The 22973-nt window shown below is 38.7% G+C and overlaps 1 protein-coding gene across 1 annotated transcript in view; it reads right to left on the bottom strand.

The window, feature by feature from the left end:
* Positions 1-227: 227 nt before the first annotated feature.
* The window catches only part of TNS3 (tensin 3), a 104121-nt gene continuing 81375 nt past the window's right edge, over positions 228-22973 (bottom strand). Inside the window, exons 16-26 of the mRNA XM_062498303.1 lie at positions 22214-22385; positions 19205-19845; positions 18490-18576; positions 14432-14560; positions 12026-12121; positions 8506-8583; positions 6766-6843; positions 2539-2707; positions 1494-1562; positions 1328-1354; positions 228-372 (exon numbers count right to left, since the gene is read on the bottom strand). Of these exons, the coding sequence (XP_062354287.1) occupies positions 228-372; positions 1328-1354; positions 1494-1562; positions 2539-2707; positions 6766-6843; positions 8506-8583; positions 12026-12121; positions 14432-14560; positions 18490-18576; positions 19205-19845; positions 22214-22385 (1691 nt within the window). The remainder of the gene's footprint in view (positions 373-1327; positions 1355-1493; positions 1563-2538; positions 2708-6765; positions 6844-8505; positions 8584-12025; positions 12122-14431; positions 14561-18489; positions 18577-19204; positions 19846-22213; positions 22386-22973) is intronic.

Genomic DNA, 22973 nt, shown 5'->3' with positions numbered 1-22973 from the left:
AGGTTCTTTTGTTTTGTCCTGTGATATAAAAATGAAGAAATAATGCTTTGTGAGGCACTTTGAAATAGAAGCCTGAGCACTCACAAACACAATACACAGATCACCCTCTGCTTTCCTTTTTGGGAATGACAGTATTCAGACATTGTTGCTGAATAGCCTTTCTCCCTCTCACAGTGATTTCCTCTGGTGATGTCAGCGAAGAGCTCTGAATCAAGGATGGAAAGGCATCAGATCTTCTTCTGGGATCCAATCATGACCTTTGATACAAAGTTCACAATGGCACTGGCAGGTTGTTCCGGATCATGCTCTGCAAACAGGTGGCATACGTTGTCTGTGGCACTGCCTTGCTTCCTGGCAATGAACCCAAACACTCTGCAAGGGCAGCAATCACAGTATGTCAGAGAACTGACAGATAGGCATTGCCTCACTTCATATAACAGAAAAGATACTGCAGAAACCAAGCACACAACCAAGCATACATAGCAGACTTCTCTGTTCTGATGGACAAGGCTCCACATGACTGTTAAACAGAGCAGTCCAGATGGACCCGCCAGCTCAGGAGAGAATCAGGGAAAGACTGTCCCCTTCCTTCTACTCTGTCCCTATGGTATCCTGTACTGTTTGCTGTCAGAGACATGCTGCTGACCCTGAAGATGTATTTAATTTGATGCAATACTGCTGTTCTCTTACCTAGTTTTGGGGGCACATGGTGTGGTATATCGGGGATTGCCCAAGGAGATGATTTTGACGGCCAAACACCTTGGTGGACAGAGTACTGGAAAATGGATTTAAGCCATCTATTTCTGTTCCTTTCCAGAAACAAGTGCTGAGCCTCTCTGTTTCTTTAGATTAAAGGGTGACAACAATGTTTGCTTTCAACAGAAAACACTTTGTAATCCACAGGTGATCATGTATTTATGCCACACAGTAGTATTACAAGGAGTGTTTTCATCTATGTACCAGGAGAGCAATTTTTTCTAAAGCTATCAGTCTAAGTGAGAAAAGCTCGCATTAAGTCTTGCTGGACAGGTGGAACACAAAACTGAGAGGCAAATATCTCTAATGTCTGAAACCATAGTAAAATCACAACCCTGCAGTCTAAATAAACCATGCTAGTTCTAGCTCCAGACTTCCCACCACCACTCATCACATAACTGGAGAGGTGTAGATGAAGTAACCGATGTCTAATTACAAAGGGCTGAGAGACTTTTGTCTCTGAACATCTGCTTTCCCTTCCACATCTCAGACAAAAGTAATTTAGAAGACCATGAAACTGATCACTTTCATTATATTCCTAAAACATTCAGTTAAAAGAGACTCCACTTACTTTGCAGAAAGGCCATCTTTCATCCACCTTGTCCATTAAGAAAGCAGTAAAAAAACATAGAATGGAGAAATAAAAATGAAACCTCTGTTAGTTTTGGTTTGTTTGTTGGGGTTTTTTGGTAGAACAATCCAAATAACATACTAAAAATACTGCTTGTCATACTTACTTTCTGTCTTGTGGATCCAAAGCACAGAAAAGAACAGTGTTGACTGAATAATGTCGCCGAAAAAAGAGTCTGGATAGGAAGCAATAAAAAAAATTTCAGAAGGAGTAAAGATGCTTAGAATTCTATACAATAAACTAATCTGAAAAATAAATTATATTCAGTCTTAATTTAATACAGACAATACTTTTTGCTCCCTCTGAGTGACTTTGAAAGCCACCTGAACTGCACCAACCCAATAAATACATATTTAAAACACTAACATCAAGTTTTTGAACAAAAGGAAAACTGATTCTAAAGCTAAGAGCTAGGAATATGAAATGTATTTTTTCTAAAAACTGGCCATTTAGATACTGTTTTAGTGGGACAGACAACTTTGTGGAAATTGTGAATAATCTTATCATATTACATTTCAAAATATTCACACTCCTAGGCATTACAATTAAGGTAAATGTTCCGTGATCTGCTACAGATGACTGCAAACCCTGCAGAATGCAGAAGTCTGGCACTTCCTTCTTTTTAACCTATAATGAATTGCTGTTGTCTTTCGTTATTGCAATTTTTCTAATTGAAAGAGTTTTTGGTAGCCAAACTAGCACTTAGAACAAAGTAAATACAAATTAGATTTTTATCACAGTTTTTTACAGACTATCCAAAACCCTGTTTCAGATCCGGGAGATACACATCATCTGCTTAAGTCAGCTCTGTTCAGTGATACTGGTGAAAGACATCATGAAGATAAATTATTTCACTGAACAGGTTCAATATCAAATGCTAGCAAAGCCATTACTTTCCCTTTTTATGAGAAATAATAAAAAATGTCGTATCAAAGTGACCTTCCAAAGGTAAAATACGCCAGGTGGAAATAAAGTCCAAAGCCTAAAAAATACATTTTCCTGTAGTGCAGCCATCCAGTCACCATCATTCCTATAATCCTAGTATCCTGAGACAGAGATTGAAAAATATAACTAGGAACACCAAATCAATACAGGCCAACACCTGACAGGAACAGGGCCAGATATTCTCTTCCCATCCTTCTTTTGCTTACTTTCTTTGATTATCTGTCAGTGTGATTCCCTGAGCAGACACCTTGAAATGGACAACAGTTGAGATAGGAGAAGGATCTTGCATCAGCGTCAGGCTCAAGGCTTTCTGTACTGCCTGGTAACCTGTCAGGGACTCCATCTCCACTGAATTCAGGTACCACACATTACAAGCTGTAATGAAATAAAAGAGGGGAAAGATTTTGAGAGGTCATAAGCCTTTTGCTCTCCCTTTGGTTTAAATACCTTTCTATCAAAGCCAATGACTATACTTATCTATTACCCATAGATAAGCTATAGAAATTTAAATAAATACAAGACCAGAGAGCACACTTGTAGGTAGTACTGCAACAAAGGCATTCCTGAAAGAATGGGGATATTTTGCATTTAAACTCAAATACATCAGCCAGTAAGAAAATACACATTTGCAGCATACATTCACACATTCTACAGTTTTAAATGTTTAAACTATATTCAAAGGAAACCATTCACTTGATTTGCAAGAAAAGAATGTTCTCATACCAAAAAGAACTGAGGATTATTTACAAAGCTCATTTCCCATTAATTCCATACTGTTCTGTATGTTTAACCATTTCAGGGCAAGTAAAACAATTTCCACACTGATAAAAATTACTGACATGTATTTTTAGGCCTTTTCTTTATTTTAGCATGCACTTACTTCTAAAAATACTATTCCTCTTCTAGAGATATTAGCAACTTCTGAAATACCTCTATAAAATAGATGCTCACTGGTTCTAAGGCTACCAAAACTTTTTTTACATAGTTTCATATCAAATCTGCAGTGAGCACTAGGAAACTATGTATTAATATTATATAGCATTATAAAGTAGTACTATTCTACTGTATAATACTACATAGTACAGTGCCATCTAAATTAATAGAAATATTCACATGCTTACTATGGGACTGTGGTATAAAGTCAAATCTACAAACAAATTAAGAACAAGCAAGAATGATTATGTACATCCATAGTTAAACACTAGCACCAAGAGATTTAATGCTTGGTAAAAACACTTGTGTAGGAATCCAGGACAAAATTTATAACTCTGTCAGTTGATACATACAAATTACCATGGCTACATTTCATTTATTTACCAGTTTCATTTGCCTTGCTGACATTACTATGAAAGCAAATATTAAATGAAATCTAACAGTTTCACTTTTTATTTAGCTATTCTCTAATCTGCTTTAAGATTTCCCCTATGAATAGCTACATAAAATTATACAGCTAGACACTGGCACTTTCAAAACAACCAAGTAATCATACACTTAAAAACTTCATAAGCCTAAGTTTTATTCTAGCACAATGATCAGCCCAGTAACTTCAAGCTCTGGAGTAACCAGTGAAAGAAAGGATCCTGAGATTTCATTCATTTGATTTGCAAGTGTAAAATTTCAAAAATGTATCTGTGCATTGCTGAGAAAGTTGCAGTAACTTTTGTTTGTATCAATTACAATACATGCACAGAGGGACTTAAGATGACGAATAGCAACACAAAATTGTAGTGAACATTCCAAACTCTCTTCTTCTCCCTTGGTTACTGTGTATGGTTGGTACAGATCTAAAGCACTTCACTATCCCGTGGGTCTTTCCCCAGAACAGGAAGCTCCCCTCCTTTCACAGCCACAGACATCAGAGTCCCTTCCTCTTCTGCCACACAGTGCATTGCTGTCAACAGACTGTTTTCAGGTTTTGTTTCTAAATGAAATTTCCAAGCATTTTATCTAGATTGACCTCAAAGTGAGAGTTCAAACAACTGTTATGCAATACAGTAGATTCCTTTGCTTCTGAAGCACAGAAGATCATAAATGGAAACTTCTACGAAAGTGTTGCAAAGTGAAAACACATCAGCTTAAAAAGGAGAGGAAAGCTAATGAGAAACACTGGAAGATTTCTCATTCAAGAACATCATGCATGCTCTGACAAGGTATCAAGAACAGTAATCCTGGAGAAACCATACTCCAAGCTAGAATAAAAGAAAGACCTTTTGTTCAGTGCAGCTGCCCTGCAATGCTGCTGCTCTTCTCTTTCACAGGAGACATTTTGGAGCACATCTGTGTCATCAGCAACAGCTTAACAATGCTGCTTTTAGACTGGCAATGTCCTGTGCTCAGAATGCTTAGCTTCTTGTACCAGTGTGAAGAGAAATTAAGAACAGCAATTTATTTGAGCAGAAAATTTTGCTGCTGAGCAGGAAGATTAATAAAGCAATGTGTATTCTAGGGAAAAGCCTCTTATCGGTGTGATTTCTAGTCTTCCACTGTCAGTGTCTACAAAGTAAAGGATTTCTAGTCAGCTTCAGCACTTAGAACCTGCAAGTGTTCATTAGGTGTTTCAAGTAGCTATGGAAAATAATCATTCTAGGAAAACACATCAGTTTTTGGTTGTGGAGTGAGAGAAGTGTGGGTATAGAAGGGCAGGGAGAAAGTGTATCTGCTTAAAAGTTTCTTTGAAAGGACTCAATTTACATGTTTTGAGTCTGCACTTCAGTGCTGAACTCCATACCTTGAATGCTTCTGTGACTGGAAAGGGACCCCTGACATATCAAGCCAAAAAAAAAAAAAACCCTCTAAGAACCTCTCATAGAGAATTTATCTATTTAGGTTCCAAATCCTTGTTTACAAACAACAAAAACAACAAAATAGGTTAAAAAACAAATGTATGAAATACCCTAAATGATCCATTATATGACAGCTCCCATAAAGGCTTACCCAGTTAGTGCCCCAGCTGAAAAAAAGAATTTTCTTTTTCCTTGAAAAGCATTGTCTGAGTAAGGAGAAACCAATTATTTCTTGGAAGAAAATATATGCCCCTTTTGATGGCTTTTCTAAGAAGTAAAGTTCTACAAATATTAATTTCTTTCCCTGTTGGCTGCAACAAACACGACCAGTGAGCCAACACATGCTTACTCGCAGCACAGCCTCAAAAAGGTTTGCCATTGCCTCAGCCACGCATGCCTGCTCAATTACAGCACTCTAAATGGTGCTTCAAATTTTAAAGTCAAAGCAGATTGCTGCACAAGCAAGGAGCAATACTCTCTCCAGAGCTGGTCAGCTTGCCAACAGCCCCTTCAGAAGTGCTCTAAAATGTGTGAGGGCAATGAGCCAGCATTCTTAGAAATGCATGCTTTGCCACAACACTCACTTGTGGATCCAGTGGTAGGCTAAACTCAAAAGAAAGTGACAAATGTAGTGTATTCTGGTGCTCTAACAGCAGTAATTGGGTGGCTTCTGGGGAGAATGCATAGCAACCTGAAAACCAGGGACCATGGGAGGACATGGGCAGGATCCCCTGGACACACCCACTGTACAGCAGAATAACACAGTTGGTCACATTTCTACTAAGGACAACTTTAAGATTCTGCAGGTGTACTGAGAGTGTTGCCCAGTATGGTGAGTTAGGACACCACCACACTTTTCCAGCCAGGCTGTTTAACTAGCTCTCTGGGTCAGCTGCACACTAAAAAAGCAAAGAAGCAGCAGAGCACACCACTACACAGGGGTTACAAACACCCCAGTTTGAGAGCCACGCAGATGGTAACAGTGCACAGCATCACATCAATTGGAGATACCCAGGTCATGGTTCTTCTGTCACATCAAAAATGCTGGCAGTAACACAATTCAACTTGGCAGAATGGGTGCTGCACTGTGCACAAGAATCCATAAAAGCATCCAGCGGAAACGACATATGACATTTCCTAATGACATGCAGCACCAAAAGTACAGAGAACTGTTCTTTAATATATTTTTTTCAGACTGATGCAATAGTAAGTATTTTGCAGTGATATGAGTTAACTGCAATGATGAAAACTTTACCCTAACTCAACACCTTCTTAGCTGGCTTTTGCAGACCTCACACATAGTTCTTGAACCTCTGCAACCACAGGTCAAAAATACCCCCTTAAAGTTCATTGGTTATGAAAGCAATGTCCTGAATAAAAAGTTCTTGAAGTATCCTACATATACCCCATGTTCTCATGAGACACATGACTGGAAACCAAACACAGGGTTGTACAATGTAGGAGCTGGGTACAGAAAACAGAAAAAACCTGGTACTTATCCTCACAGTGCCCTTTACACTTCTACCCAGCACAATAAATTTAACTGCTACCTTTACGTATCATTTAATCTAGTGTAAACTTCAGCTTCTCCCAACCTGTAAGATACCAACTTAGGTAACAGTCAAATACAAGGATAAAAGTTCAACAGACCTGCACCCTGTTTGAGAAGCTCCGCAGCTGAGTTTGCAGCAGTTTGTGGAGAAGTTTCTGCTATCTCCTCCAAGGGATCTGCAAACAGAAAACACTGTCTATGTCATGTATGGACTTAAATCAACAAATCAAAGTCCAGTCATGTATAACCTTAACACTTTTAACTGTGACCTCACCTACTGGAAAACTCTTTGCCAGAAACATGAAACCACCTTTTATCTGCAATTACAATCATTTACGTAGGTTTGTGCTGTATCAGTATTTTTTGCCTCGAGCACTGCAAGTGCGATGTTTAACCTTTATTTCCTGACAATAGAAGACATAACGCAGGCATATGCTGGAGGGACTCACATGATGACATATTAAGACAATACTTATAGCTATATTCCCTCACTACCACCTGAAAATATCTTGGATAGTGTGATTTTAATTATCTCATTTGATTTGTATAATTTACACTAATTTATACAGAAAGACTTTGTGCTACCATTACCATGATGAAATCAATTAATTATATTTTGATTCAGAGGATGCTTCTTTTTAAGTTGAAAAAAAATCTAAACCATTAAGACAGCAGTGGAATGTTTGCCTCCCAGTTGACTGTTATAAGCAGTAAGAAAACTGTCCACCAACATGTTATTTCAGGTACATAAATGCATGTAAAAAGATCTCACTTACTGCTGCATTTAGCATGAGGCATGCAGTCTTTGAATATAATCACATGAGGAAGAGAGCCATAATAAGAGTTTGTGACACTATTCATATGGCTTAGAGTTACAGTTATCCAAACATTTTAAATACGCCGAGCACTGTATCCTGCCATTAACTACAGAACATCATCTTAAAATGCATGATCAACTTGGATTAAAAAATAAATCCAAAATACAATTTCACTGTGGTATGTTTATTCAAAACAAGGTAAATGTTCCAGTCCTGCACTTCTAGAATAACAGAGTAAGTTTTCCACACTGTTTTGCCATATAAATGCATGAGATCTTGTCACATCTACCACAGCATATTTTTGAGCTAAAATGGTTTCAATGATGTATTCGCATAAATCAAATGCCATGTTTGTACATTAACATATGGTCTGTAACAAAAGTTTAAATGATTCAAAAAACCCTTTAAAGTCACAAACTAAAAGAACATTTAGTATTTCAATAATGTGCTGTGTTAACTTCATGTGGGAGAATATCAAACAACTGAATTACTGGACAAGCATGAGCATTTTGGTTTTGTCTTAAGAGTGGTTTATGAAATCAGTATAAACAATATTAGAATCGTAATCCCATGAAGCAACATAGGCTTTTTGATAATTTACTTGAATAATATTTGAAACTTTGCAAGTTGCTGCACTCTTCCTGCCAGTGTCACACTGAGGACACCATCTACTCTTTATCTACTTGTCCTTTTGCTATCCAGACCGGAATGAGTGGTTAAACTTAACCATACACTGGCATAATGTCAAGACTAAGAAGTACATTTGTCTTCCCACATGGTAAATTACTGCATGGATTTCCATGATGAATATGTTTATGACTGGAATATCACAGTATCAGTATGCTCACAATCACACTTTGGATAAGAGTCATCACCAATACTGAAGACAACAATACAGCTTCCTCTTCGGTACATTTTTTGCTTAATCTCAACTTGTGACACATTCATCTGCCTTCAGGCACTGACACTTTGAAGCAAAACTTGGCTGGCAATATCTCTTCTGAACTTCAACAAGCATACCTCTGTCTGGGATGAGGAGCTTGCAGGGCAATGCCAGTGGAGTGATGGAATGCTGATACACTAGAGCTGTCAAACTCCCTGTGGTCAGAAAAGTAACAAGACACACACAGTTAACTTGGTAGACAACAAGAACATGCAAGTAATGTTTGCTCTCAAGTATTTTATAGACTAAGGGCCCCCTCTGCTTCCCTTTAAAAACCTCTTGGGACCTAAGCCAAGATCTTCTCAAACTCATTAATCACAATTATTTTTTTTCTTTCTCCCTCTTAAATACACGGCTTAGATCCTAACCTAAATGTCTGTGCTTCAAATGAAGAAAACACAAAAACAACAAAATCACTAACGTAACAGAAGTCAGTAAATTCCTTTCAATTCTCTTAACTTCTGTTGCATTTATTGTAGTAAATTCTTATGAAGGTGGTAAGAGCGTAAGAGGTTGCTTGTGCTACATGATGAAGTAAAAAAACAAGCAAGTTCTACTTCTCAGTGACCTAGTCTTCATCATCTAGTGTTCTCTACACACACTTCTCTTTTGTACTTCTGAAAGTACAAAAGATAGTCCAGGTAAAACCTCTTCCATTCGATGTAGCAGTGATGAATGGAGCATTCTCTATTAAATGATTCTTCTTTTCTATTCAAAGTCACTCTTGCAATTTGGTCTTGGCTTAACTGAAGTAATTCAACATTAGTTATCTTTGATACTAGCATGCGAGACTATAAGGAGCAAGAGGAAGACACAGTATTCATCAATCTGTTTGTACAAAAAGCCATCCTTCAATCCCATTTACTAACAAGCAGCAAACATAACCATGTGCTGGAGAAAAATCCCAGTACAACCAAAATCAACCTCATCTTTACAGTCCATCGAAAATTTCTTTGAAATGGAAAGGTGACCCAGTTTTACAAGGGTCTTACAGAAATGCAAAGACTGATACTATTAGTCCATCACGATCTTACCCATAAACATGTGCAACAGTGCCTGTTCACCTACTTTGTGAAGCAGTTTTGAGGCTGTGTCCTGGGTTACAACGTGTGGTGTAATCAAGCTATGTATTCTACTCCCATCTACACAATTCTTGACGTGATGTTAACCATGGGTCATTTTCAACAGCTGCCCTGGTCAAACCCAACCCTTCAGACTGCAGGCTGGGTTTTAGATAAGGGAAAAGAGGTAAACCCTGCAAGGCAATGTTTCCTGGTCTTCACAATTAATTCAGCCATAGTAACTACACCCATCCTGAAGGGGTCATCTCTGCTCAGGGGCCATCATGGACTCAGTAGCCCGAGCAAGAATGGATGTCTGCAGCGACTCAAGAGTATGACATAATTCCATTGTGAAACTCCCCACCCTGAAGGAGGTACCACGTGAACCTGACTGTATATCATCTGGGGTTTTGAGGACTTGGGGCACCACAACCATTGCTCAACAGACCCAGAGGAGGACCAGACCTTTCACAGGACCACAGCTTTCAACAAGACTGCAATCATTACTTCAACCAGACTGCAACCACTGATTAATCAGACTGTGAACACCATCCCGACCAACAGAGTATGAGGTTGTACTTTGTGAGTTTAAGCTAGTTTTTCTGTATCAATGCATTTACTGTAATATTTTTTATTAAACTGCATCTCTGACCTGCTCTCAAGGTATTTCTGTGGGGTTCACCTCTCACTGTAGTTTGTTTTCAAATGCAGCTGTGCACAGGCTATACACATGGAAAGACTAGATGTTCAAACTAAATGACTAGTATGGCTATAGACATGCCTAAACAGGTACTTCGAGATTGAGGTAGGAATGGACTACAAATTCTCATTTAAGATAATCTCATGCCAAATACTGATAAACTTCAATCCACCTTCATTTTAAATACGATTTTAATTTCACATCTGTTAATTTTATGGCAGATGACCCTTTCACAGGTGTATTTGGCGTATGTAACAAGGCCTGTAACTGGGGGTGGGAAGGCTGCAGGATGACCTCTGGGTTGAGTTCAGGGGCTTTTCATGCCAAACACAGCCTATTCCAGCAGACCCACTGCAGGGCATCTATGGAAAAAGGTTGTTGAAACACAGCAGACGGAATGCCATGGATAGAGGAGGAGAAGGAGATGCTCTGGGTATCCAAGTTGCCATCCCCTACCCTGTAGCCTCTGGAGGACCTCACACTGGAACAGATGGGACATCTTCTGTGGTCGAGTGTATATGCTGAAACAGATTCTTTTCCTACAGGATGGCAGCCTATGGGGAAAGCCCACATCCCAGGAAGGAAAAACTGAGAGAGGGATGAAGCAGCAGAGGAACTGTTCTGTAATGACCATAAGCCCTAACATCCACCGCAGTGGGTGTGAAGAGTCTGGGAGGAAGCAGTGAAACTGAGCTTGAAAAAGGAGAAGTAAAAGCGTTACTTAATATTTGTCTTTGTTAGTCATGTAAAGGAAACTTTTCTGTCTGACCATCTAGGAGCCATTCTGGCAGTCACTCTTGTACCACCTGAGCTGGTACTCAAAGCTCCTTCACAGCTACACACCCCACACTTAAAACTGGAGGTTTCCTCACAAGCTCAACCCCAGGTTTCCTTTAGCAGAGTCTCAGACTTCCAGATCCTTAAAATAATTAAATTTTGGTGCAACAACTTAATAACAAAATAACAGCTCAAACTGGGTGCCTCCTAGGAGAGTCTAAGGTAGGAAAGTCGGGTTGGCTGCTGCTTTGTCTCTTGAGTGTCTTGTCACATGGCTACACAGGTCACTGGCTCCTTTGTTATGCTAAGGGTCAGCAGGTCACATCTCTTGCCTGGGACACCCACAGATCAATCTGCAGTTTCCACTTTCAGCTTGCAAACCCAGCTACATTCACTGAATGTATTCCTCAACATCTAACTACCTGAGTATTGATATTAATTGGAAAAACATTAAAATAATTTCCTGTGAGCTGAATTTCTTTTGCCCTGTAACTGGTTAGCACCTCCTTGTTATCTCAACCCCTAAGCTTTCCCTTCCTACTTTCCTCTCCTACCCCAAATGAGTGGAAAGCAAATGAGTGAACAGCTAGGTAGGTCTTTGGCTATTTGTCATTACAGGTATTGCACTTCCAGCACATTACATTAGGTAGACTGACATAGCATAATGTGCTTTGTAAATATCTCACTCTGGAGTCATTTTTAGCCACCATTTTTAGCCATTTTTAGTCATTTTTATATGCAGCACAAATATAACACAGGACAAAAGGTCTTGAATCAATTAGGATGGTTAAGAGTGATTTAGCTCAGCTTTCTGCAGCAACACTGATAGTGGTAGACAAGTTGCACTGTTTGAAGTGTGGTCATGTGCATCTGTGCTAGAGTGCCCTGCACATCTGCTTATGGTAAATGTGTAAAAGGCTCCTGGAACCTTGGGATGGGTTCCTACAGAAGTCATCAGCACTCAAAGAAAGTAGTCTCTCATTTGTATTCCATCCAAGTCAGCACTGGCAAATGCCAACTGTTTCCATTTTCTCTGTCCCCGTGATGCACAGTACTTACCAAAATATGGTTCATTTGGGCATCCTTTCAAGCGTACCCCCTTCTGAGTACATTCAATCAGAAAATGCCTTACAAGTTCATTTGACAAATCTCCAACTGCGTTGAAAAAGAAAGCTCATGAAAAGAAGCAATTAACGGACAAGTCTCACAAATGAGATCTTTACGAAGCAGTTTTTCCACACTACCACCATATGTTTTACATACAAAATGCAAAGAATACAATTAGATCGACTCTGCAAGCTACGAGATGTATTTAAAAGGCCATTTTGTAAAAAGCAAATAAGCAAACATCTCACTTTAGACAGCCAGAGGAAATGGGTTTATATTCCTAAGTGACTGACATCCAAATATACACTGGTGTTGAAAAATGTCCTAATATGGTCCCAGGAATAGAACAGAAACAGGAACAAATATGGTCCCAGGAACAGACAGGAACAGAAATTTGGAAAATGAATGGTTAGAAATTTTGATGCACTTGCCCATTAAAGAACTTGTATCTAAAGTGACACGGAAGTATGAAAAAATATTCCAATTTCCAGTGATATTTCTGTTCACCAAAGTTCTCCAGATGAAAATAATAGATTTAGCTACACAAAGGTAGTGATGGCAATTTTCTCAGTGAATTTTTACGTTTCCAAATGTCTGAAGTTTTATGCTAAGTCTCTGCTCCTGAAAACAAACATTTACATGAAGCACTAAGGTTTCACTAGATTGTAAGACAGTCTCAGTCTCAGGAATCTCAGACAAACCAAAATTGTAGAGTTGGATGAAAATAGGAGATTCAAAGTCTAAGAGACATCTAAAAATTCCCTCAAGATTTAGCATTATTTTAAACATAAACATATATACGTAGATATATAATTAAGACAACTTAAATATTTATTTAAAGATGGATTCACAGTATTTCATACCTGACTACAAAACAAATCCTTCTCCTAAACTCCAAAGGTTATTTCATAGCAATAGGACAAAGTTATCAAACCATTCAAACCTCATCAAAAGAGCTACAAACACATGTGCTCCCTTTGATCTATCAGGTAATACCTCAAGGTTTGACTTTCAGGCCAGTACAGATGAATGCATTAATATGGACAGCAGAAACATCTACACAAGCAAATATTGCATTGATCTCTTTTTCAAACGGCTTACTGTTTGCTGTTATGTTCTCACCAAATTAAAAATAAATTACTACAAGGTATGTGGGAAAGGGAAGCCTGGAACAAGAAATGCTACAAGAATCTGAACCAATCTGTGCCTATTGGGATTTAACAGTGGAAACCAAAAAAACTAAGTATCATGAAATGAGAAGTGGAAGAATGCTACAGTCTTACTACTACTAACATAAACTGTGGCTTAAAGGCTGGTAGTTATGCTTTCATGTCTTCCTGGACTTCACCAAGGATTTTAAGACTACTAAAACCACCTACAAACCACTTTCAATTTGCCTCCAAGTTCTTGCTATCACCACCCCAGTACACCTATGTTGAGTTCATTAAGTCATTGGAGTGGTTCTGCTGATGTTTTTATTGGCAACAAAAAGCACTACAAGACAAGTTGTTACTAAAAATTGTTTCAAGACACCAGATTAAAACACAATCAAACTGTTACTGTAATAAACTGCTAACCTTGCCTCAGTGTAAGCAAATCCAAACCAGAAGCCAAACAAAAAACCAAAACATCCAAAACCATGCTTCCATAAAAACAGCACTAAGAATAAATGCTTTCCTGTAATCTTAGTTGCTTACCTCATCAGTTACTAAGTACCAATGAAACATAATAAGCTTTGTAAAAGAAAAACAGCAGCAGTAACAACCACTCCACTAGCCTTGCAGTAGCACAAACAGAACCAAGAACACTACATACATCAGCTGCTGAGTTTCCACATACCAATTAATGATTTCTGCATGTTCTTCTCATTTTATTTTTCACAACCATCAGGCACGAGTTATATATGGAGGAACTGGAGCTGACAGAGTAAGTATATAAATCACCACTTCTTTTAAACAAGTATCCTTAGTAATCTCTTCAGATTTATATCTGAACTATAACTGTCTCAAAATGAAACTTTGGGATCAAAGATATTCAGCCCTCCAGCCAAGTGAAAACTTTATATTGTAAACTGTAAATCAAATGCAGACTTCTGATCGCTAGGGAAGACCAATTGTTGACATGACACTGATTTTTTTATTAGGTTGGCGAGGTACAACACATGCACAGCCACAACACAAGCCATGGTGAAACCATATAGTACAGCAGGTATCATATCCAGTCTCATTTAACAACACATCAAATGTAGCCTGCAATTCCAGTTGCACTTATCAGAAGAGGGGAAGATTCCAGGAGATTGCTACCCACCAATAAGGACTACCAACTACATATAGCTTGTTTAATAACATATAGAAGTACCTTTCTTTAACTGCAGCACAGAAGGAGGTGGTGTGGCAACTTTCATTGCTAGGCCATAGGCTCCCCGGAAAGAATGACTGTCTCGAACAATGAAAGACCCAGGTTCTTTTTCCTTGAGAACAGCAATGGCTGCAAGGGATTCCAGCAAAGAGAGAGAAACAATGAGAAATTCAAGAACAATGCACACACTCAAAAAGTACAGAAGTGCAAATGTATAATGAATAGGACACCAGAAGAAGTAAGATCTTCTCTATCCTCACTGCTGTACAACAACATACAATCAAGCATATCCAGGGGACCTTGTCCAAATCTCACAGATACTTATTTCAAAAGAAGCCTGAAGTACAGACCCTGAGTTGTACTGATTTTTTAAACTGAGTGCTCAGGTCCCACCAGAATTCCTACAACCAGTCCAAGAGCAAGTCTACTTCTGCTTAGATTTTGTCAATTTGTTAAAAGACTGCATAGCTCTCTGTAATTCCCACACTGACTAGACAACACTGTTTTTCACTTCCTATTCAGCCTCAACAGGCAGAACAGATTAGCTTTCATCCACCAACAAGTTTTTGTGCCTGCAAAGCCACCTTACTGCCTTAGGAGTTTTAAAGCAAAGGAAGGAATGTAAGGGTGTATTTTGCTCTTCGACTTTGAAATATTTTCAATCCGTATTTTGGGATCTCTTCTGAAAGTGTAATATGAAGTCCTCTCCAAGAGAAAACGCAGGGAAATTGCTGCTCCTTTTCACAAGTCAGTTGCAGACTTCGAAATCTAGTAGCCCAAAATTTTAAAACTTACTTTGAAAACAGACAGAAGTTAATCTAATGATTGATCTTAATAAAATCTTTGTACTCTGCTTTCTGTCCTCCCCCATAAACTTTCCAGAAATACTTGTGTATACCAGTATACTTTGTTTCTAGAATTTCCAACCACCAGCACGCCTTCAGAGAAACCCTAGAAAAACCCCAAAATTTGATGATGGACTCCTTAATTGAATGCTCTCACAGAACAAGGATATTATGCACATGGGGCACAAAGGCATATTTTGCAAGGCCTGAGCAATGTTCACAAAGCAAAAGTTATTTTCATAAAAAAGGGAAAGTAAAAAAAAATCAGAAAAATGCAGACATAATTATCTCTTCTATCAAAGTAAGTAAAGCAAACGTGTATGCATTCTATTCTCTTCATCTGTCAGATGGCAAAGGAAAGAACCTTTTATCACAACAGCATGTCTTGTTTTGAGAGGATAAGGATGAATCAATTAAGCAGTACATAACACCTCTAAATACAAAGGGATTCAGTAATAATTTGTCACAGGAGCAGTCTATTAAACACAAGGAAAGAAGAACAAATTTTCCTCTTCTCAGCAACAGCACCTTAAAACACTTTTTAAAAGAAATTTTACATCAAGGATAAAAAGAGGCTTATTGAAAGGTTGAGAAGACTATTGTTTCATTGTTTAAATTAGTTAGGTTTAAAATTACTTTAGATCTACTTCCCTTTCTGGACACACATCAGGTCAGGTATTCTTCTGCACATTTAAAGACTCAGTTCTCATTATGGGTGGTAAGTAGATAAGGTGAAGGGGACTGGAGCAAAAGGGCCAGCAAGGTACCATCCAAAAATGAATGAATGTTGTTTTCTATAATCTTTATTTCCCTGGCATCATATTTACCACTACACAACAACATCCTCACCATCTGAGAACCTAATAACTAGACATACAGTAATTCATCATTTGCCAATAGCTGAAGTTCACACTATTTTGGTTCAGTATGAACATCCTTCTCAATGCAGAACTAGTTAGTAATTCTTCCTCTTTGACAACCACATTTTTAAAAATCCCAGTTTAAAATCCTGCCTTATCTCATTAATCACAATTCACTACAGTTGACTATTACTGTATAAACACAAGCACAATCAGACCAATTGCTTCTGGAAAGTGCTGTCAGAGACTGAAATGTTACAGTTTCATGGCTGAAACACTGTTACAAAAGCCTTTTGCCCATTATGGCAAAAGTGTGAAATGAAGCTGCAGCAACAAAGCTGTACCACCAAAGCCCATCCCCATCCTGAATGGGACTCCTGCCAGAAACCCTGAACTGTGAGTTAATCTGAGAGAACTGGAGACAAGACAGAAGTGACACTGTTTTTCAATCATCTCAGATTTGAGAAGAAATGGATAAGGCTGGGGGAGAAGGACGCATTCACAGGAGGGCCAAACTCAGCAGATGTCCTGAAAATCATCCCTAGCTTGGCTTTGGGGTGGAGGCCATAGCCCACAGGCTTATCTGCAGCCAGTTTTGAACAGACTTCTCCCCAGCCAAGCAGGGAGGAGGAGAGTTTTGAGTATATGACATGACCTCTGGTCAGAGGCAGTGAATATCCACCCTCCACTGCACAAACTGGCTCAGCTTTCAAACCCCCCAGCCTGGGAAAGCCACATCCACAGGACATACACAAGGGGCAGCTGAGGAAGTGTCATAATCTATCAAAGATCCCCAAAGCAGTTCCCAGACTCATTCTTGACACCTTGCACCACAGCACTACACATCATACAAACTAATGCAACTGATCCAGAGCCTTCCGAGGTACAATATCAAACCTGTCCCCCTTCAGGGGAGGTACCTGGATATTCCTACCTGGTCCAACTTCTATTAATCTTGGGACCCACCAAGGGATGATGTATTTCTACATAATCTGTTCCTGTCACTCTTCTTATCCCCTGACAACCTCTTTTTCTATTTCTTTCTTTCTCATTTATTGTTAAATAAAATACATCAGTTTTTTGGTATCAACTTTAACCTTGCTTGGTTTTAGTCTCATTTCACAGAATATTCCAACCTGAAGTTTCTATCCGCAATCCACAGAGAGCTCTTTGCTCCTCTATGATTAGTGGATTGTAACAAGCACCCAGCACACCTATGTACATACAGTTGCAGGGACAGCGTTTAAGTTCACAGAATCATGGAAGAATGGCCTGGATTGGAATGAACCTTTAAGATCATCTACCTTCAATGCTCCTGCCATGAACGGACATTAGGCCAGAGCCACACCCAACCTGGTCTTAAACACTTCCATGGATGTTGGGCATCTTCAGCTGCTCTGGGCAGTCTGGTCCAGTGCCTCAACATCTTCACAGTAAAGAATTTTTTTCTAATATTTAATCTAAACCTACTTTCAGTTTGAAACCATTTCACCTTGTCCTGTCACTACAAGTTCTTCTAAAAAGTCCCTCTCCCATGTTTCTTGTAGGCTCCCCTCATGTACTGGAAGGCAGCAATTAGGTCACTCCGAAGCTTTCCCTTCTCCAGACTGAACAGTCTCAATTCTTCCAGCCTTTCCTGATAGGAAAGGTGCTCCATCATTCTGATCAACTTGGTGGCCCTCCTCTGTACTCACTCCAACAGGTGTGTCTATGGCTTTCCTGTATCCCAATGCAGTACTCCAGGTGCTCAGAAGTATCCATTTTCACACAGGTAATAAAAGCTTTCTTCAGATCACTGAATAATGCATCTACATATAAAAGTACTGTATCTGTATCATACATCATAAAGATGTTGTTCCATGGCAGTGACCTTTAAGAAATAATGTATGTCACTTGACATTGAAATTCTGGCTACAAAATGATTGGTGGGTGAGGATGCTTTTGTGGTGACCTAGCTAATGAATTATTCTGAGATCATGTCAGAACAGCACACTTACACTCAAAAGGTTTCAGAGAGCAGACAGTTTCTTGGTATTGTTTCATGCATATCTGTCATTTGAAAATCTGAAGCTTCACAACAAAAAGCATTTGCAGCAGCTACCACAGGTAGATCTATATTACTTCATCGTTAGTTCAGTTTGGCTAATAATTTGTTTGACTGAGTATTTTCCAGGACTGTTTAACTGTCCTCCACATTCAAATTCAGCCTTTCAACAAAAGAAACTAAGAGGGGCTGTCTGTGGCTGTTCTAGGTTTTGTATTTCTTTTAGAGATTGGGTATGAATCTAAAATCTATACTTCACACTAGCTTTTTTACAAACGGATAAGTCAGAATGTGGATCAACTGATATACCTTGTTCTCTTGAAATGTCTGGCTTATACCAGAACTTGGATGTGTCCTGAACAAATTTTACGGTCACATGTTTATCAGCTGTGTTTTCTGTGAAATAAAAGGGGAAAAAAGTCAAGAATTTTTTAAAATACAGAAACGTTTCTACTTTTCTTTCCAACTTTCAATCACCACAATTACTCAAAAAACTCATTATTAGGACAGTTTAGAGAAACTAACCTGTTTTAGAATCAGCAAATATAATAACATACACTAAGATTCTGAAAGCAGGTTTGAAGTTTCATTTTGCAAAATCTATGAAGCATTAAAAACTTTTAGTTATAAAGCTGAATTAAACACAAACTTTTCAACAGAGCCCAACAAACACACACATATATTTCTAACTTTTCCTGGCACAACTCTCAAAGATGCAGAGAGAAGCCCTTTTTAAAAGAAATTGGACTCAACACTGATCCATTGTAGTCTGACAGCTGAAAAGGTAGGCTGTCTAATGGCTGACTTCTAGGAAGCACAGGAAGTAATCTGAAGCCTTGTTTTCTGAATAATGCATCCAAAGACAGTGAACTGGCAACAGTTCAACTGGAAACAATTAAGTCCTCTGTGCCATTTTCATTCCACTACTTTTTTTTCCCCTTTCCACTTTTAAAACCCCCAAAATTCTTTTTATAAACTCATATAAAATCTAATGTATTTTGCATTTCTCTGATACAGAACCTACCTGGCACTGGGGAAGGGCTTAACATTTTTGAGAAATCTGGGAGGACATTTGGGAAGGGAATGCTGATTGTGCTTCCACTGTGAGGACTAGAGAAGCCACTTGAAGAAGGTGATACAGAGGCAAAGGAACGCTCCCCTTCAGAGGACCTCTTCTTCTCTGGAAGAGGTGGTTGAGCATGTAGGTTCCCTTCATGGTAATGTGGAACTGCACTGTTCTGGTTGTTGTGTCCAGGGGCCACTGTAAGAAAGTTCTGTGTCAAAAAGTCATTGTCATCAGCACTTGCCACTGATGAGCTCGGGGTTTTAGACGTGCCAGCATTGGCTATGCGAGTAGCTTGTCTCTCCTCTCGGGGGGAACTCCTGTCCCTGGTACCCATGCTGTAGCTCAGGCAGGCACGGCCACTGCTGCTGCTATCATGTTCTTGGTGTGGCTCTGCTGATGAACTCTCCAGGTTGCTCAGGGTGACAACTTGCAGTCCTGGAGTTTGGAAATGAGAAAGGAGAGAGACATCCTGCACAGCACTTGAAAATTCAGAGGGCACGAGGTAACCTCCTGGCTGCCTGGTATTTCCCATTGAAAACTGGGTCGACAGGGAAGCATTAGAGTTGCTTTCAAGCCAAGGACATTCTGCTGCAGAAGAACTGTCAAAAAAAAAAAGCCAAAAAAAATGAACACAAAAATAAAACAACAGCCTAATCATTCCCTAAAGATGCTACTGTACAACCCATACTTCAGTGATCGTTGAAAGCAATGAAACATCACACCCAGGACAAAAATCTCAGGGTGCTCTTTGAAAACACGCTGGACCAGGTAATGCAGCTGGACCAAGGGATTCCAGCCTTTCCCTGACCAGTAACTTCTTCAGCATAGGTCATTATGTTCTGCCTTATCTCACCCTTATCTCAGCCCTGTTGATGGGACAGTTTCTGAGTTTGCACTGTAAACCAGTCCATTAAATTAATGACAGCTAAAAGTACTTCTCACTGTTTGAGAGGGTTAGTTTTAATATGGATCAGTTTAGTGAGGTTGTTTGCAGCATTGCTTCACATACAGTGGTCCTGATGAGCTAAAGTGCTACCTGAAAAATAGCAGTAGCAAGCAACAATTTCTTATGCCAAAGCTGCATAGAAGTAGAGGTTAATGGAAGAAACCTCACACGGCCATACCAATTCTTACATGCAGAATGTCTTATGCTCACCAGAATAAAAATTTTAAAAAATGGGCTGAGGAGGTGGTTATACACCATCATACAATAAATCAGTAACTATGATAATGGTAAGAACACAGTTCACAAGGAATAACTTCCAGACCAGGTCTATTTTAATACAATTTATATTTTTTTAAAAAAAAGGAGGCAGATCCAGTGGTTAATTTATTTGATAATGGAAAAATTCTGATTTATAGAATTAAGTATTTCAACATTATATTTTTCTACTGGGTAGCAATTCTACCTGTCCAAGTAAAAAATAAAAAAATGTCCTTCCAAACAAGAGAAACTAAGTTTCTTATGAAATCATCTGAAAGAAGTTTAAGTTGTCTCCTTGTTTCTAAAAATGAAATGCCCTTAGGCTGTAGCTGGAAAATATTACTAATATTACCAAACCCAGGGAGAACAAACTCACTGGGAAACGCAGTGGGAAAAAGCTGACATAAGATATAGATAGATAGATAGATAGATAGATAGATAGATAGATAGATAGATAGATATAGATCGAAAAATAAAGGATTTTTAATTAAAAGGGACCTATGGAAATGAATGCCAGTAGATTTAAACAGCTCAAATTAGAAAGGCCATTAAAGAAATGGAAGGTAAGCAAATTAAAGAAGACATTGCAGCAAGAAAAAAACTCTAGAGCTGTAGCTATCTTCTATGTGAAATAAAAAAATTAGAGAAAAAATATTTAGAAAGGAACAAAATTTTCTAGATAAAGTCTGAAGTAGGAATGTAAAGTTGATAACAACTGAATTGCCTGGTAAGCTTTAGTACATATCCATTTGTAATTGCTACACTGCCTCCTCTGCAGCAAATACCAACGTATTTTGCTCCACCTTACGGTTCACATTCACAATCACAAAACCAAAACATTCTTTCACAGTCTCAGAACTGATTGAAAATGAAAGCAACTAGATTAGGAGATAAATAGGTAACAACATATTTGAAGTACACTATGACACTTTAACCAGAAGTATTCCCAAACACTTACTGTGAAAAAGGAGCCAAATAGCCAAAAATGAGAATAGGATAATTAGCTAGAAAGGAATGTTTTTGCAGAGTGATAGAAAAGGTAACTTCTTCAGCTGTAATGTACCACCTTGTCTACTGAGTAAATATAGCATACAGCTAGTAACTGATAATGCATTGTTATGGTCTTCTGAACATTCTAACAGTAACTAGGGACTCCTTGCTTGTTTGCTGTTTCTTGTCATTTCTTAGTTTTTGCTGTAAGCTCCTCTAGACAAGGACTACTTTGTACCTTTATACTATTCACGCTGTTATCCAGAGCCTTACATGTTTACCACAATACAACTATAAAATAATAAAATTTCTAAGACTGCTGAGCAGTTGAAAGGGAATCAGCTATACACTACCAAAGCAAATCTACTGATATTTTACTGACTAAAAACATATTATCTGCACTGAGAAGAGTGCTCCCTTTCTCTCATATACAGCTTATTCCAATGTGAAATTTCTTGACACAGCTTTAAGTAAAACATCAGAGAAGCCAGTTAAGCACAAATAAAAATACATGAGCTTGTGTTAGCACAAATAACATCACTGAGCTATAAAATTCTATTTATTTTTGTCTTCCCATTTATCTTCAATGCTCACAGAAAAGTCACACCTGTGTGTATGCATCAAAATCCAGCTGAAGGACAACATCAACATTAAATGTCACAGCCTACCTCAAAGTGCTTCATAAATGGTCTGCAATGAAGATGCAAACATAACATTGGCTGGGAACTATCATTATGAGAACTAAACAATAATGCAGGAGAATCTTTTCCTACCTTTCTGTCCCTGGGATAGGACTGCTACTTGCAACAGTACATGAAGACGCAAAGCAGCGCTGAAAGGAGGGATCAGTCTGCATGTTGGCCCTCAGCAAAGAAGAGTTAGTGCCCACGGTGCTGTCAGACATCACCATAGAGAGGTTAATGGCTTCCGTGTAACTTTGAGATTCTGCAGCAGAGAAAACAAAGTAAATGGAAATTTAAAAACAACATGCATTTTTATGAACCTAGTACCAAAAAAAAAGTGTTCATAAAATGGTCTGGTTTTCTCTTAATAAGATTATAAGGAAGAGATTTTGTTTGTTTGAGCAGTAGTTATTATTTCACAAAATTATGTTGATTGCTGAAAAAAAACATCCAGCAGGTCAAATAGCAGAGGCAATACAGATTACAGAATTGCTACACTCAATTGTTTGATCAGTTCTTCAGAACACATTCTCTAGCCCTAAAGACGAGAACGGACTGTTTGTTCCAAGATATTTTGCATTTCACAGTCCACAGTGCTAATCAGGTATGTCTAGTCAAGTGCACCATTTGCACTTAAAATACCAGTAGAAAATTGGGTGTCCTGGTCCCAGCCACAACAGAATTAATTTTTGCAGTACATAGTAGGGGCATGGCCAGGACATGGAGTTATTGTATACCCCCTCATGTCACTGCTTGGGGTGGGGGGAAGGAAGTCCCTTCCAGGGAGAAAGGGTCCCTTCTGGTTAAGAAAGGTGGAAGGAACAGTGAGGTGGTGGTGGTAGCAAGCTGG

The sequence above is a fragment of the Cinclus cinclus genome, chromosome 1 (assembly GCF_963662255.1).
Source record: "Cinclus cinclus chromosome 1, bCinCin1.1, whole genome shotgun sequence".
NCBI lineage: Eukaryota > Metazoa > Chordata > Aves > Passeriformes > Cinclidae > Cinclus > Cinclus cinclus.
Note: the sequence above shows the minus strand (reverse complement) of the source record. Positions and strands in the feature narration are given on the sequence as shown.